The sequence below is a fragment of the Cervus canadensis genome, chromosome 10 (assembly GCF_019320065.1).
Source record: "Cervus canadensis isolate Bull #8, Minnesota chromosome 10, ASM1932006v1, whole genome shotgun sequence".
Classification (NCBI taxonomy): Eukaryota; Metazoa; Chordata; class Mammalia; order Artiodactyla; family Cervidae; genus Cervus; species Cervus canadensis.
In genome coordinates this window covers 2,283,184-2,301,055 of record NC_057395.1, presented here as the reverse complement: position 1 = coordinate 2,301,055, position 17,872 = coordinate 2,283,184, and the positions used below count along the sequence as shown (strand labels likewise).

At 41.8% G+C, this 17,872-nt stretch overlaps 2 protein-coding genes across 2 annotated transcripts in view; one reads left to right on the top strand and one right to left on the bottom strand.

The window, feature by feature from the left end:
• Positions 1–17,872, bottom strand: part of LOC122448165 (amyloid beta precursor protein binding family B member 1 interacting protein) — a 71,775-nt gene that overhangs the window by 39,364 nt on the left and 14,539 nt on the right. The gene's annotated exons all lie outside the window — the stretch shown is intronic.
• LOC122448169 (peptidyl-prolyl cis-trans isomerase A) lies at positions 1,003–1,758 on the top strand. Its single transcript, XM_043479251.1, has one exon. It carries the CDS (start codon positions 1,044–1,046, stop codon positions 1,536–1,538), a length of 495 nt encoding a protein of 164 aa, XP_043335186.1. The 5' UTR covers positions 1,003–1,043; the 3' UTR covers positions 1,539–1,758.

Here is a 17,872-nt window from a genome sequence, read left to right as displayed (position 1 = left end):
GGCTATTGGTCATTATCCACTTATGAGTCTAATTTAGAAACCCTGGCATAGTCCCCAGACTCTTCCCATTTTCCCACCCCCATCAGTCAAAAAAATCCTGTCGGTGGTTCCTGCAGAGAGCTTTCCTTTCCTTTATCCTCACTGTTCAGACTCTCATCAGCTCATCAGGACTCCCAGATTCCTCATCAAGTCCCATCACTATCATTTCGAATTTGAAATGGGACTCTGAAAGTTTCAATCTCCTGTCCTGTGGCTGATCACGATGAAGCGGGGAGAGTTCAAGTCTCGCCACATCTTTTAAAGTCCTTCATAATTTGCCCCTACCTACTCTTCAGGGTTCAACTCTTACACATCAGGGCTCTTAACACTGTCTGAACAGGCTTTGAAACATTCTCTTTGTCTTGGTACACACTATTCCCTTCAAGTAGCATCCTCCTCTGTCCATTCATCCTTCATATAATCCTACTGATTTTTGGAATCCAGCTTTCATGGATGTCAGCATACCTTGTGGAGAGAGACTTGCTGTCCACTGCACTTGGCAACCCTATCAGTAAATCCAGATGCTAACAACAACAACCTGGATAAGGTTTTTAAACCTCCCTGGGTTAGTTTCCTTATCCGTAAAATGAAGAGATTAAGATGTAATTGGTAGATTGCTGTGACATTCATATTGGTGTGCAACCATGACCACTATTCATTTCCGGAACCTTTTCATCTTCCTCAACCAAAATTTCATACCCATTAAATAGTAACTCCCCATCCCTCCCACCCCCAGCCCCGAATCCCAGGATCCATCACCCTACTTTCTCTGTTTATGAATCTGGCTACTAGACATCTCAGGTAAGTGGGCTGAAATATTTGTCCTCAAGATTCACCCTGGCTGTAGCACTATCGTGTATCACGCACTATTGTGCAAGCGAAGCGGTGTTTGAGTCTATAGCTAGATTGCGAGAATTAAACTATAACTATTAACAGAATTCATGAGAAAGAAGGTTGGGGCCTTGCAGACGCCGCCACCCCGGAGCCTTCCTTGCTGTCTAGCCATGGTCAACCCCACCGTCTTCTTCGACATCGCTGTCGACGGCGAGCCCTTGGGCCGCGTCTCTTTTGAGCTGTTTGCAGACAAAGTTCCAAAGACAGCAGAAAACTTCCGTGCTTTGAGCACTGGGGAGAAAGGATTTGGTTATAAAGGTTCCTGCTTTCACAGAATAATTCCGGGATTTATGTGCCAGGGTGGTGACTTCACACGCCATAATGGTACTGGTGGCAAGTCCATCTATGGCGAGAAATTTGACGATGAGAATTTCATCCTGAAGCATACAGGTCCTGGCATCTTGTCCATGGCAAATGCTGGCCCCAACACAAACGGTTCCCAGTTTTTCATCTGCACTGCCAAGACTGAGTGGTTGGATGGCAAGCATGTGGTCTTTGGCAAGGTGAAAGAGGGCATGAATATTGTGGAAGCCATGGAGCGCTTTGGGTCCAGGAATGGCAAGACCAGCAAGAAGATCACCATTGCTGACTGTGGACAAATCTAATAAATTTGACTTGTGTTTTACTTAACCACCAGACCATTCCTTCTGTAGCCCAGGAGAGCACCCCTTCACCCCCATCTGCTCGAAATATCCCATAATCTTTGTGCTCTCGCTACAGTTCTTTGGGTTCCATATTTTCCTTATCCCCCTCCAAGTTTAGCTGGATTGCAAAGTTAAATTTATGATTATGAAATAAAAACTAAACAATTAAAAAAAAAAAAAAGAAGGTTGGAAAAATCTGAGGTTCTTTCAGTATCAATTTGCTTTGATATTTTTATTATTTTTAAATTGAAAAAAAAAAAAAACCCAACTGGCTGTGTTTATTTTTTCAAGGGAAAAAAAATCAGCCCACACATTGTTGCTGTTTGGCCACTCAGCCTGTCCAGCTCTTTTGTGACTCCATGGTCTGTAGCCTGCCTGGTTCCTCTGTCCATGGGATTTCCCAGGCAAGAATACTGGAGTGGGTTGCCATTTCCTTCTCCAGGGGATCTTCCTAACCCAGGGATCGAGCCATTTGGTCCATGGATTATTTATCACTGAGCCACCAGGGAAGCTCCAGCCCACATACTACAACTATAGATACAAAAGAGGAGATAATTTTAAAAAACTCTGTTGGCGATAGGAATCACACTTGGTATGGAATATGGAGTAGTGTAGAATCCAGGTGATCACAAATGCTGGCGGAGATCGTGAAGTAGCCAGTGTAAGGTACAACTGGAAAATAACAGACGATATTGCATTTTACCCAATTCCTGCTGTGTGGTTTTTTTTCAAAATGCAATGAAAGCCCTCCTCAAGAGGAAGTGGTTCATGGAACAACACAGCCCGTGGTTAAAGGTTCTCGCAATGTGTGGGGGAGGCGGGAGGTAAAACTTCTGTGTAACGTAAAACAGGAAGCAGAAACATCTCTAAAATTACACCCAGGGCCAAATAATACTCAGCAAAGAACTACAAGAAATCTCTTGGGTCAACTAAACTGGCTTTGCACAGTATACTTGAGATCAGTGAAAAAAATGTTTTTATTGGAGTATAATTGCTTTAAAATGTTGTGTTTCTGCTGTACAACATCATGAATCTATATGTACACATATACCCCTTCATCTGGAGTCTCCCTCCCAACCCCCACTTCCCACCCCTCTAGGTCATCACAGGGCACCGAACTGAGTTCTCTATGGTATACGGCAGCTTCCCACTAACTATCTATTTTATACATGGTAGTGTGTGTGTGTGTGTGTGTGTGTGTCTGTGTGTGTATCAATGCTACTTTCACAGCTCGTCCCACTTTTCCCTTCCCCTTCCCTCTCTATGTCCACGTCAGTTCTCTATATCTGCATTTCTATTCTTGCCCTGCAAACAGATTCACCTGTACCATTTTTCTAGATTCCATATATTCTCCTTAACGTACAATATTTTTCTTTCTGACTTACTTTACTCTGTATGACAGGCTCTAGGTTCATCCACATCACTACAAATGATCCAATCCCATTCCTTTTTATGTCTGAGTAATATTGCATTGTATATATGTACCATATCTTCTTTATCCATTCATGGGTGGAAATCAGTGAAAATTTTAAGAACTAGGCTAACAAATAGTTATGAAGTTAACAGGATAATCATTACGGTCATATGAACAACACAGACCAATACAACAATTAATCACAAAGGAAATTCATGGGGATGTCGTTAAGTGTGTGTATGTATGACCATGCAAAAGGAACAGCCAAGGCAACAGGAATCTATGGTAGGCAGTATTGTGATGGCAAAAGTTTGATGGAAAAAACATTTGTAAATGGAAGAGTGATCATGAAATGACATAGTTTATTTAATAATTTTAAAAAAACCAAAGGGGTATTTGAAAAAGTCTTAGAATTTCTTAAGTGTAGACACACACACACATACATAACATGAAATGGATTACCATATTTTTAAAAAGAGATTATTTTTTAAATATTTGTATTTATTTATTTGGCTGCACTGGGTCTCAGTGGTGGCAGGCAATCTCATAGTTGTGGCATGTGGGATCTAGTTCCTGACCAGGGATTGAAGCCAGGCCCCCTGCATTAGAAGTGTGGTGTCCTCGTCATTGGACCACCAGGCAAGCACCAAAAGTATGATTTTTAAATGGACTTATTTCCAGATTGTTTTGGTTTTGAGTGAATGCAGGGTGGAGTGGGCAGAGTAATAATGTACTCTGCTAAGTCAAGCTCCAGGGAGGTGAAAAGTGAGACGGCAGAAAGAGACCCCAAAATATTCAACAGCATCAAAAGTTAACCACATGTGACATGGGGGAAGGGCGGCTTATATGAATGCAAATTCTCACTTGCATCTGTCCTATTGACTTTTCTATATCTTTAGAAGACAAGAAGTAGTGTTACTTGTATATACTTGGGCTGAAAAGAGATCTTGAGATTTTCTTAAGTTCCCTTTTTATTCTATTTTGAGCATTTACATAAAGTATGGGGAACTGCTTTCGTATTTAGGATCTACAGTGGCATCAAACAAAAGTGACAACATAATTTAGGGCTTTTTGAAGAGATAAAAATAGAAAAATATATTATTCACTCATTTGTAAATAAGAACAATGGGAACTAATTTTCATACACACAACGCCTACAAATGGTTATATATATTCACTGTTTCCTACTTGTCCCCGTTTTCTCTTGAATTTACCCTGCTATGGCTGAATGTTTGTGTCCTACCTACCCCTGCCCCGGCCACCAAATTAATTTGTTGCAACCCTAGTCTTCAATGTGACAGTATCTGTAGATGGAGCCTTTGAGAGGAAATTAGGTCATGAGAGTGGAGCCTTCATGTTGGGATTACTGCTTGTATAAGAAGAGATTTGAGGGACTTCCCCAGTAGTCCAGTGGCTAAGACTGTTCGCTCCCAATACAGGGGGCCTGGGTTCAATCCCTGGTCAGGGAACTAGATCTTACATGCCACAGCTAAGACCTGGTGCAGTCAGATAAATAAATAAAGAGACATGAGAGAGCTTGCTTCTCTCTCTCTCTGCCATGTGAGGACACAGCAAGAAGATGGCTATTGCAAACCAGGAAGACCCTCACCAGTCCCCAGATCTAGTCATGCCTTGGTCTCTGACTTTCCAGCTTCCAGAACTGTTGAGACATAAATGTCTGTTGCTTAAGCTGCTCAGTCTACGGTATTTTTGTTATAGCATATCAAACTGATGAAATGAAAAGTATTCGTTGCTCAGTCGTGTCTGACTCTTTGCAACACCATGGACTGAGGCCTGCCAGGCTTCTCTGTCCATGGCATTCTCCAGCCAAGAATACAGGAGTGGCTAGCCATTCCCTTCTGCAGGGGATATTCCCAGGAATCAAACCCCGGTCTCCTGCATTGCAGGCATCTTCTTTACCATCTGAGCCACCATGAACTTTTGTTTCCACCATGTCACCAAACTGTGTCAAGATCACCAACAACCATCACATTTCTAAGTCCAGTAGTTAATTCTCAGCCTCTTAAGCAGTATTTAACACCATTCACCGATCACCTTGTTTTGGAAATACTTTCTTCACTTGGCTTCCATGAAAGCTTTCCTTCCTGCTTTTCCTCCTAACAGAGACCAACTGAACTTGAAGCTAGTAAAACTTAAGTTTCAGGGATTCAGGGACTTCCCTGCTGGTCCACTGGTTTAGAATCCATCTTGCAATACAGGCGACTCGGATTCAACCCCTGGTCTGGGAACTAGGATCCCACATGCTGCAGAGCGACTAAGCCCATGCACCACAGCTAGGCCTGTGTGCCAGTGAAGGTCCCACGTGCCGCAACTGAGAGCTGATGCAGCCAAATAAATAAACTTTTTATTTTTTTAAAGTTTCAGGGATCCTCACTTACAGGCTCTTTATAAGACTGCACTTCTCTTCTGGGCCCCAAGCCACAGCGTGGAACAATGCTTTCTTGCTGGGAGATCACCCTGGTAGTGGTCTCAGGACTTGGGAGTGGGGCTAGTGGGCTGCCAGCATCAGCATCACTTCCACTTCACCTGGACTCCAGCAAGAACTGGACCTAAGGTAAATCTCACAGACTGTGGATGTCATCTTCTAGTCCAAGGAGAACGTCTGAAGGAAACACTGTTCTGCTCTGTTACTTGCCTGGAGTCACCTTGACGCAGGCTTCATGGCCACCTGACCTCACCCACAGGGCCAGCTTAGCAGTTGGGAGGGGCAGGAGCTGTGTGGTCCTAGCTAAACTGGACCAGCTGCTTCTTGAGCCATTGGGAGCCATGGGTACCATGTCATATCTAGCGAAAGCAAGTGACTCAGTTCTCTGAGATCTTGCTCCTAGGCAAGAAGCACCTCCAGTGGAAGAAACCACAGAGGAAGTTACAGACAAGGCCTGACCATGGAGAGTTATGCGACTGAAGGAAAACTTTTTCTAAATTACCAGTAACACAATTAATGATGAGTAACCAGGCTGGAGGAAAGGCTCCAGCTATTAGTGAAAATTAGCTATTTCCACTACAGAAGATTGTATTTCAAATCCATCCTCATACGGAGAGCTGATTAGAGAATATGCAGTCTAAAATGCAGGAAGACATATGTCAGGCAGTTAGTAATAATAAAAATAAAAATGTGCTTTGGGAATATTATGATATTTGTGGCACGTATGTTCTTTTAATGGAGAAGGAAGTGGCAACCCACTCCAGTATTCTTGCCTGGAGAATCCCATGAACAAAGGAGCCTGGTGGGCTACAGTCCACAGGGTCACAAAGAGTAGGACACGACTGAGCAACTAACACACAAACACATGTTCTTTTAAAATTGAAATACAAAAAATTAAAAAAATAAATAAATAAAATTGAAATACAGTTGATTTACTAATATTTCAGGTGTACTGCACAGTGATTCAGCTTATACATATATATGTATAGTATATATACATCATATTATATATAATGCACATATGTATGTATTGTTTTTCAGATTATTTTCCATTATAGGTTAAGGTATTTAATATTGTTCCCCGTGCTATACAGTAGGTCCTTGCTGTTTTATCTGTTTCATATATAGTAGTGTGTATCTGTTAATCCCAAATTTCTGATTCATCCTCCCCTTCCCCTTTCCCCTTTGGTAACCATGGTTTCTTTATTTTTTAAAATTTTGATATATTTAATTAAAAAAACTTTAATTGGAGTATAAGTGCTTTAAAATGAAATGAATCAGCCATATGTGTGTATATATATATACATATGTATATATATATATATATATATCTCCCCTCCTACTCCGCCCCAGCCCCATCCCATCCATCTAGGTCATCACAAAGCACAGAGCTGAGGTTCCTGTACTTTATAGCAGGCTCCCACTAGCTCTCTATTTTACCCATCATGATCAGTCACTTAGTCGTGTCTGACTCTGCAACCCCATGAACTCTAACCCGCCAGGCTTCTCTGTCCATGGTATTTTCCAGGCAAGAATACTGGAGTGGGTTGCCATTTCCTCCTTCAGCTGATCTTCCCGACCCAGGGATCGAACCCGAGTCTCCTGCATCTCCTGCTTGGCAGGATTCTTGACCACACTGAGCCACCTCGGAAGCCCCTGTTTCACACATGGCAATGTATAAATGTCAATTCTAATCTCCCAACTCCTCCCACCCTCCCCTTTCCGCCCTGTGACCACAGGTCTGTTCCCTACATCTGTGTCAGTATTCCTGCCCTGCAAATAGGTTCATCTGTACCATTTTTCTAGATTCCACCATAGGTTTGTTTCCTATGTCTGTGAGTCTATTTCTGTTTTGTATCATTTGTATCATTTTTTTTTTTTAGATTTGTGGTAAGTACTTTAAAAAATTAACCATTTGTTGTGACTCCTTTCTCACTCTAAATATTTACTTTCTATTTTAAATTTTATTCATCATTTTGTACTTTTTTTTAAAAAAGGGAATGTCCTCAAAATGTGTAAGATTCAGGAACCTTACTGGCTTCTCCTTTCAGCCTCTCCCATCAGTCCCTCTTCATTTCCCAGATCTCCTGGTCTTCCCTCTGATCTCTGTCTACACTCACTCTGGGCTGATCTCATGCGGTCTTGTGGCTTTATTTATTTATTTTTCATTTAATTTTATTAGTTGGAGGCTAATTACTTTACAATATTGCAGTGGGTTTTGTCATACATTGACATGAATCAGCCATGGATTTACATGTATTCCCCATCCCGATTCCCCCTCCCACCTCCCTCTCCACCCGATTCCTCTGGGTCTTCCCAGTGCACCAGGCCCGAGCACTTGCCTCACGCATCCAACCTGGGCTGGTGATCTGTTTCACCATAGATAATATACATATTTCGATGCTGTTCTCTCGAAACATCCCACCCTCGCCTTCTCCCACAGAGTCTAAACGTCTGTTCTGTACATCTGTGTCTCTTTTTCTGTTTTGCATATAGGGTTATCGTTACCATCTTTCTAAATTCCATATATATGTGTTAGTATGCTGTAATGTTCTTTATCTTTCTGGCTTACTTCACTCTGTATAATGGGCTCCAGTTTCATCCATCTCATTAGAACTGATTCAAATGAATTCTTTTTAACGGCTGAGTAATATTCCATGGTGTATATGTACCACAGCTTCCTTATCCATTCATCTGCTGATGGGCATCTAGGTTGCTTCCATGTCCTGGCTATTATAAACAGTGCTGTGATGAACACTGGGGTGCACGTGTCTCTTTCAGGTCTGGTTTCCTCAGTGTGTATGCCCAGAAGTGGTATTGCTGGGTCATATGGCAGTTCTATTTCCAGTTTTTCAAGAAATCTCCACACTGTTCTCCATAGCGGCTGTACTAGTTTGCATTCCCACCAACAGTGTAAGAGGGTTCCCTTTTCTCCACACCCAAACACTGCATACAAGTGTGCATCTCCAGCCCAAAATTCCCTCTTATTTCACATATTCAACTACTACATAGCCTCACCCCAACCCTCGAGTGTCTGATTTTATCTTCTTTACTTCTTCTGCTCCCCGGAGCCCCCCAGCTGCTCTTGAGGACCCTGCGAGCGTGTATCTGCACACGTTTTTCTCTTTGTCTGGAACATCTGTTTCCTGCTGACCTAAATGGCCTGCTCCCCACAGCCTTAAGGTGGTTGCTTAAATGTTCCCTCAGTGTTCCCCTAACTCTTTCAAAATCAACTCTTTACCACAAGCCCACTTCTCCCTGTTTACTTTCTCTTTCTACTTATCAACCAGAATGTAAGCTCCGTGAGGGCACGGATTTTACTGTTTTTGTTTCTTGATGGGTTCCCAGGAAGCTGAGCAATGCAGATACATGATAGACACTGAGTGAATATCTGTCGCATGAATGAATGAATAAAAAATATAAAATGCAATACATTCATTTAAGTTTCACGAGGGCAAGGATTGCTTATGCGTTCCTAGTGCCAAACATGGTGCCTGTCTTGGTCATAGAAGACCCGCAAAAGTCTTCCACAAATGGATGAAAGGCTTCAGGGGGAAGCAGTAGAAAAGAAATGATGAGAAGGGGAGACGGATAAGAAAAGGGAAATGGGGACTTACCTGATGGTCCAGTTGTTAAGACTCTGTGCTTCCATTTCAGGGAATGAGGTTCGATCCCTGGTCAAGGAACTAACCTCCCAAATGCCACACAGTGTGGCCAAAAATATTTTAAAAAAGAAAAGAGAAGGGAAATGTTTCTACAGCCACCATAGTGGGTGGTAAGAATGAACAGTAGAGAATTCCCTGGGGGTCCAGTGGTTAGGACTCTGAACTTTCATTGCCAATGCACCAGGTCTGGGGAACTAAGATCCCATAAGCCTTGAGGTATAGTCAAGAAAAGAAAGAGAAAAAAAGAGAAGGAAAGGAAAGAAAAAAGATGAAGCTCTGCTAAGTCAAGCTCCAGGTAGGTGAGAGGTGAGATGCATGAATAAGACCCCAAAACATTCAACAGAACTCAGAAATAGTAAGTGACACAAGAGTATTCTTTAATGCTTTCAAAGGGAATACCTTTAAATGGAAAAATCTGATGAACACACTTTTAACCAAATAATCAAAGACTTAGGATCATCACTGGTGGGACAACCTGACATCACTGCCCCGTGGTAATGCCCCCAGAACGTGGCATTACCTCTACACTAACGCACCAGGGTGTTTCGCTGGAGTCTAGTCTGGAGGGGTCAATCCAGCAAATCTCCATTGAGGGACTTTCTGCAGAACAAAGAAAATGACTTGTTTAGACTCTTCGGAAAAAAAAGGTGTTATTGGGATAATCTGGAAAATGTGAATATGAACTGTATATCAGAAAATTATTAAATCAATTAAACTTCCTGGGTGTGATAACTGTGGTTTGTGTTTGAGAAGGTCTTTGTTCTTAAGAGATAAATGGTGAAAAACATCAAGCACAAACTGTAAAATGTAAACAGTGAGTGAGTCTGGGTGATGGGAATACGGCTGTCTGTTGCAGTATTCTTACTTTTTTGTTGTTGTGGAAGTATTGAAACTTTTCAAGAGAAAAAGTTGGGGGGAAATAAAGAACCAAAATCTTTTAAGTCCGGTGAATCTGAATTTTAAAAAGCAAAGCAGGGACTTCCCTGGTGGTACAGAGAAGAATCCGCCTGCCAAGGCAGGGGACATAGGTTCGATCCCTGGTCTGGGAAGGTTCCACATGCCTCGGAGCAACTAAAGCCCATGTGCCACAACTACTGAGCCCAAGGACTGCAACTACTGAAGCCTGTGTGCCTAGGGCCTGTGCTCCACAGGAGAAACCACTGCAATGAGAAGCCCATGCACTGCAATGAAGAGTAGCCCCAGCTTACTGCAACTAGAGAAAGCCTGTGTGCGGCAACAAAGACCCAGAGCAAGAAAAAAAATAAACGAAATAAATTAAAAAATGGTACTCCTTAAAAAAAAAAAAGCCAAGCCAAAAAGAAAGAAAGAAAGAGGAACAGGGGGAGAATGAAATGCGAGATGCTGGCAAAGACGATACAAAAGAAAAAAAAATCTATTCTGAGCAGAGCTGATGTGTTATCTCATCTAATTCTTATATAACCCTGTGGGGGTGGATAACACTACTCCCATCTTCATAGACGAGGAGCCTGTGGTTAGGAGTCTGAGTGTCAGGCCCGAGATCACACAGGACAGGACTCAAACTCGAGTCCTGTCTCTTTCATCCTACTGCTTGCTCCTGCCTTATGCAGAAAACAAGCCACATAGTCAAAAAGTCACAGCAGGGGAGTCGTAGTGAAAGAAAAATGTAGGTGCAAAGTACACCTGGACACTCACAGCACATCTGCCTAGAGATGACACACGGTCATTGGGAGCAAGAAAATATAAGAGGAGAAAAAGGCACACACAGTATAGGAAGCCAAACTGAAACAGGATTTCACGCAGTAACATCTCAGCTCCAAGGGAGGCTCTTTCACATCAGAGCTTCTAAAGACTCCAGAACGGGGTTGTGTCTTCATAGACATGACCGTGGGTGCTATGTCATAGCATCTCCCCGCTCTAGAACAGCTATGCTAAGCTAGGGTCCCTATCTGGCCATGGTCCTGACATCCACCCCTAGGCTATGTGGAAAGGGAGGGGCCACGTGGGTCTTAATGCTGTGTGCAACAAACAGATGGAAACAGAAATTACCTGGTAATCATAGGATTTTGATGCATGATTTTAAAACAGTAATCTTCCCTTCTTCCAACTCCTAGTTGAAAGCGGAAAAGGATGAAGGGAAAGAGGTCAAAACACTTTGGCTTCAATTTCTCATTTTTGCTTTGGCAGTGAAGACCAATGTGTTCTAGTGCAAGGAGGATTTCCCTGAAGGATTGCTGAAATTCTTAAATATCCAAGCATGAGAATATTAGTGTCAGATGGCTTTTTAATTTGCAGAAGGGCAGAGGGGATATTTCCTAAAGATTCTTAAGAATGAAGAGTCGTGACCTTAGCCATCACTGGAGTAAAAAGGACTAGACATGTCCACTGAGATGTGTGGAATAGCCCCCCGCAGAGCACATGTTCCAGGCTTTGCTTAGAAAGCAAGAAACAGCTCCCCAGGGCTGAATCTGCCACAATACCACCCTAAGACTGCTGGCCAGCTTTGTGAGTTGTTTCTTATAGCAAAATAGACCCACAGGTTACTGCACACCATAAAAAAATCACTGAAGCCAGGAGAAAAATGAAAGGCAAACTTATTTCCTCAATTCAAAAACATATTTTGACATTAAAATACTTCTGAAGCCACGATTCATAGCATCAAATATGAAACCTGGCTACCACCAGTAGGAATCAGCTATGACACAGTATTCCTTAACCACACACGTGTCAACCGAGTGGAACAGAAAAGGTGTCTTTTTATCTTATCGTCATTTTATTTGTTATCTGCATCGGTAGTAGAAGACACAGTTCATTTAAAAAATTATCAGGGATTTCCCTGGTGGTCCAGTGCTTAAGAATCCACACTTCCATTTTGAGTTTATTTTTGTGTACGGTGTTAGGAAGTGTTCTAGTTTCATTCTTTTACATGTAGCCGTCCAGTTTTCCCAGCACGACTTATTGAAGAGGCTGTTTTCTTCTCCATTGTATATTCTTGTCTCCTTTGTCAAAGATAAGGTGCCCATATGTGTGTGGGTTTATCTCTGGGCTTTCTATCTTGTTCCACTGGTCTTTATTTCTGTTTTTGTGCCAGTATCATCCTGTCTTGATGACTATAGCAATTTGAGTCTGTTCTAGTGAGGTGGATGAAGCTAGAACCTGTTATACAGAGTGAAGTTAAGTCAGAAAGAGAAAAACAAACCTCGTATATTAATGCATATATATGGAATCTAGAAAAATAGTATTAATGAACCTATTTGCAGGGAAGGAATGAAGATGCAGATACAGAGAACAGCCTTGGGGACACAGTGAGGGAAGGAAAAAGTGCGACAGAGAAAGTAGCATCGACGTATGTACACTACCACGTGTAAAACAGACAGCTGGTGAGAAGCTGCTATATAACATAGGGAGCTCAGCTTGGCGCTCTGTGATGACCTAGAAGGCTGGGATGGAGGGAGGGAAGGAAGGCTGATTGGCACTGTCATAGGGCAGAAACCAACACAACATTGTAAAGCAATTTTCCTCCAAATAAAAAATAAATTAAAAAAAAAAAAAGAATCCATGCTTCCATTGCACTGGGTTCAATCTCTGGTTGGGAAACTAAGATCCTGCATGCCACACAACCAAAAAATAAATAAATAAAAATAAAATTGAAAATAAATAAAAAGCTTTAAAAAAAACTCACAGTGATGCAGCACTGAAATGTAAAGTTAAAGTCTGGTGAAGACTGACATTCATAGACCAGGACATGCAATTCATGGCAGCAGAAATTACTAGAGTGCTCAGACTGTAATTTTCAAACTCAAGAGAGATGGATTTCACAGATATATGTATCATGAAGAATTACTGTTTAGGTACCAAAGGCCTACCTATTAAACACTTGTAATTGGAATTCAAAAGTTGTTTTGCTTCCAAAAATATTCAAGACAATAAAGAAAAAGAAATCTTCGTATTTAAGCAAATAAGAAATATTTTTAAAATTCATGACTTTTTTCAGTTCAGTCGCTCAGTTGTGTCTGACTCTTTGCGACCCCATGGACTACAGCATGCCAGGCCTCCCTGTCCATCATCAACTCCTGAAGTTCACTCAAACTCACGTCCGTTGAGTCAGTGATGCCATCCAACCCTCTCATCCTCTGTCGTCCCCGTCTCCTCCTGCCTTCAATCTTTCCCAGCATCAGGGTCTTTTCACATGAGTCAATTCTTCACATCAGGTGGCCAAAGTGTTGGAGTTTCAGCTTCAGCATCAGTCCTTCCAATGAATATTCAGGACTGATTTCCTTTAGGATGGACTGACTTTTTTGGAAGAGCCTAAAAATTACACTGTGAACTCTAAAGGTTGAAAGGAACAGGCTTGGCTGAGTGTCTGGCACGCTCAGCCTGTCTTAGAATCTTAAGATTCCCAATGTGAAGAGGTAAAGGCTCACATTTTATTTGTAATACCAAGAAGAAACATGAAATTCTACAAGCAACTGTATGCTGTTATGTCCTAAAATGTCCCTGAACATTTGATGCAGTGTCTTCCACCTCCAAAAAGAAACTGTTAAGGAACTGATCAATGAAATAGGATAACGATGCTGAATGTTCTCAAGATGAGAAGTGAACAATGACCTTTGGCTTTAACCACATAAAAGTCACTGGCTATCTCTGGAGAAGCGTTGAGGGTGGAAACCAAATGGAGCCCCTTCAGAAGGGAGTGGGGAAGAGAGATAAGACAAGACAACCTATCTGAGAAGGTGAGTCCATTCAGTCAGTAGCAATTATAACATGCGTTCTGTCTGTCACGCACAGTTCTTCCAATTTCATGGCTCCAAACATCTTTCTTTTAAACTGAATTTTTATTTTTATCTACTTATTTTTTTCTTTCGGCTGCACCACACAGCACGTGGATCTTAGTTCCCCAACCAGGGCTCGAACCCAAGGCCCCTGCAATGGAAGTATGAAGTCTTAACCACCAGACCCCCAAGGAAGTCCCCTGCAGATGTGCTGTGCCATCATTTAACCACTTCTCTATTGCTGGAAATGGATTATTTGCCCTTCTTTTCAAGAAATAATGTTATGAGCCAGATGTTTTCCTTTGCTGAAAAATTATATGCAGCAAGGCTTAAGGATAAAACTGGAAATATCAATTAATTCTTGTTGCCTTTCTATGGGGTAAGAAAATCTCTGGTTTTGGGTCTTGGTCAGTATTCTGCACCTGGCACCAAAACCCCCAAAGGACTGGGGCTGTTGGTAAAAATAAGTCAAGAGTGGTAAACTCTGCATTAATGAGCTCAAGCAGCATGTGTCCCCACCATGCCCTGGCCTTCTCTCTATTTTCAAGTATTTATGGCCATTTCTGTGAGCGCATGTGTCCAAAACATGATATACCACGTGCCACGGAAAAGATATCAGAAAAATCTGAGGTGCATTTAAGAGTTTTCAGCAGCAACCCAGTTCTAATTCTTTTTCTATAAATTTTACTAAAACTTTTTAGTAAATTCTAATGTATTTTACTAAAATTTTGGTAAATGAGTAAATTTCTAGTAAATTTTAAAATTAGTAAATTTTCTCTCTTTCTCCTCAAAGATGCACTGACAATGTTTTCTACTCTACTTTGAAGTTAGAACTGAAGTTAGAATTATTTTCAAGATAGGAACTGAATTTTTACTCCCACAGATTCGCGATGATTCATCCCTTAAAAAAAAAAGCAAAAAACATCTATTAACAATATTTTTCTCCCAAATCATCTTCCATAAGTAGCTGGGGTGCAGTGTGTGTGGGGGGCACTCCTATTTTGCTCACATTTGCCTTGTGACACGTGGGCCCACCCACGGCTGGGGGACCACTGAGCCACCTGGGGCAGACAAGACCCTTCCCCAGGGACGGAGCAGAGTCCAGAACTCAGAGATAAAACTCAGCACTGTCACTTATTGGCTGGGGAACCTTGGGCAAGTTACTCAAACCTCTCGGCACTTCAGTTTTCTCATCTTCGAAAGATGTGATAACTAGCTACCTCACGGGGTCCAGGTGAGAGCCTATAAGTGAATGCATGTACAGTCTGTACAACAGGCCTGGCTGAGCTCTGAGCACTCAGTAACTGTAGCCCCAATACCATAAGCAACTGGAACTGAAGCCTTCTTTAGCCTCTGAAAGGCCTGGAAGGCTGAAGACATCCCGACAATAATCCTTTAGAAGCTGGCATTATTTTTCCTACTTTACAAAGTTTAACTTATCCTAGATCAGAAAATTAGTGAGCTGTAATAGTATGGAATCACTAATTACTTTACTTAAAATAAGTGCCACTTTGAATCACTGCCTTAGATCCATTATTTAGAGTCTGATTAGCAGCTTAGGGTTTGAGGAGAGAGATTTTGGGTGAATGCAGTAGCTTTGGTGCTTGAGACTCAGCTTAAATGTCACCTCCTCAAAGAAAAGCATGCCCCCTCAAGATCTCCACCAAATCATATCGGATGCTCCAATGCTCAAGGATTCGGGCTGATTGGATATTCTGATCACGGTTGTGGAGAGAAGGGTGACAGTGAGCAGTGCAAGTCACTCTGTTCCAGCCAGCAGTCTCCTGACGAGGAACCTAACGCTCAGCCCATCCTTTCCCCACAAGGAGAACCAACTGGCTCCGCAGGCATTCTTGGTTGTAACTGGCAGGGGTGGGAATGTCATGAATGGATAGAAAAGGGAGAGTGTTTTAAAATATATACATATCTTTTTTTTTTTTTACAATAGCTTCTTTAACAATTTTTTTAAATTGGAGTATTGTTTGTTTACAATGTTGTGTGAGTCTCAAGTGTACAGCAAACTGGTTCAGTTATACGTATACAAATTATTTTTCAGATTCTTTCCCATATAGGTTATTACAAGGTACTGAGTATAGTTCCCTGTGCTATACAGCAGGACCTAAAGAGACATTTCTCCAAAGAAGACACAAAGATGGCCAACAGGCATGTGAAAAGATGCTCAATATCACTAACTGTTAGATAAAAAGTGCAAGAGAAACCGTCAGCCACTCAGTCGTGTCCAACACTTTGCAGTCCCATAGACTGTAGCCTGCCAAGTTTCTCTGTACATGGAATTCTCCAGGCAAGAATACTGAAGTGGGTAGCCATTTCTTTCTCCAGCGGATCTTCCCAACCCAGGGATCGAACCTGGGTCTCCTGCGTTGCAGGCAGATTCTTTACCATCTGAGTCACCAGGGAAATGGAAAGCAAAACTACAAATCCAAACAGTCAGAATGGCCATCATTAAAAAGCCCACAAATAATAAACACTATAGAGGGTGTGGAGAAAAAGGAACCCTCCTTCACTGTTGGTGGGAATATAAGTTGGTGCAGCCTCTGTGGTTATCAGTAATTCATGCTAAGTTGCTTCAGTAGTGTCTGCCTCTATGCAACTGCAGCCCACCAGGCTTTGGGGATTCTCCAGGCAAGAATACTGGAGAGGGTTGCCACGCCCCCTCCAGGGGATCTTCCCAACCCAGGGATTGAACACGCATCCTTTGTGTCTCTTGCGTTGGCAGCTGGGTTCTTTACCACTAGCACCACCTGGGAAGCCCATGGATACCAGTATGGAGGCTCTTTAAAAAAATAAACCTAGAGTTACTGTATGATCCTTCAATCCCACTACCAGGCATATATCCAGAGCAAATTCTAATTTAAAAATATACATGCACACCCCAATGTTAATAGCTGCACTATGTACAATAGCCAAGATACAGAAGCAACCTACATGTCTATTGACAGATGAATGGATAAAAAAGATGTGATATGTATGTATGTATTTATGTAGGTATCTATATATACACATACACATGATGGAATATTACTAAGCCAAAAAAGAATGAAATAATGCCATTTGCAGCAATATGGATGGACCTAGAGATGATCATATTAAGTGAAGTAAGTCAGACAAAGACAAATATCATATAATAGCACTTAATTGTGGAATCTTAAAAAATGACACAAATGGACTTACTTATAAAACAGAAACAGACTTACAGACATAGAAAATAAACTTTTGGTTACCAAAGCGGAGAGCAGGGCAGGGACTAGGAGAGATATAAATTGGAAGTTTGGGACTGACATATACTCACCACGATATACAAAATGGGTAAAAAAACAAAAAGAAAACAGACCATCTCTTGTTTTCCTAAAGGAAACCGAGAACATAGGTCTGCTGTATGGGGCCACTAAGTAGTTGCTGTTATAATAACCATGTTTCTTACTTCTTCACTTAGGTTGGGAGGACCTAGAGAAATGGGTGATTCAAAACCAAATATACCTAGAGACCACGTGTTTATTTTCACAGGAACTCATTTAACTACACAGCGATAGGTCATAGTTTTAGACCATGATTCTTTACTTCTCAACTCATTCATTATCTCAAGAAGCAATAATGGGATGCAAGCTCTCTGCCAGACTTTATAGTAATGCTAGAATCCATACCTTGAATATTTGGTGAATGGATGAATAAAGGTCAAAGTCTAAACAGGATGGCAGACATGAAAATAATTTAACATCACATAACAATAATTTAAGGGCTCCCCCTCAGGAGTAAAGAATTCGCCTGCAATGGAAGAACCACAGGAGATGCAGGTTTGATCCCTGCGTAGGGAAGATCCCCTGAAGTACGAGATGCCAACCCGCTCCAGTATTCTTGCCTAGAGAATCCCATGGACTGAGGAGCCTGGTGAGCTATAGTCCACAGAGCCGCAAACAATCAAACACAACTGAGCGACTGAGCACACACAAACAATAATATGAAAGATATAAAATAATGAGGGATCAGAGGAGAGAGATCAC

Bases quoted from the DNA above. Each gene is read 5' to 3' on its own strand.
- LOC122448169 (XM_043479251.1), top strand. From the start codon at position 1,044: ATGGTCAACCCCACCGTCTTCTTCGACATCGCTGTCGACGGCGAGCCC.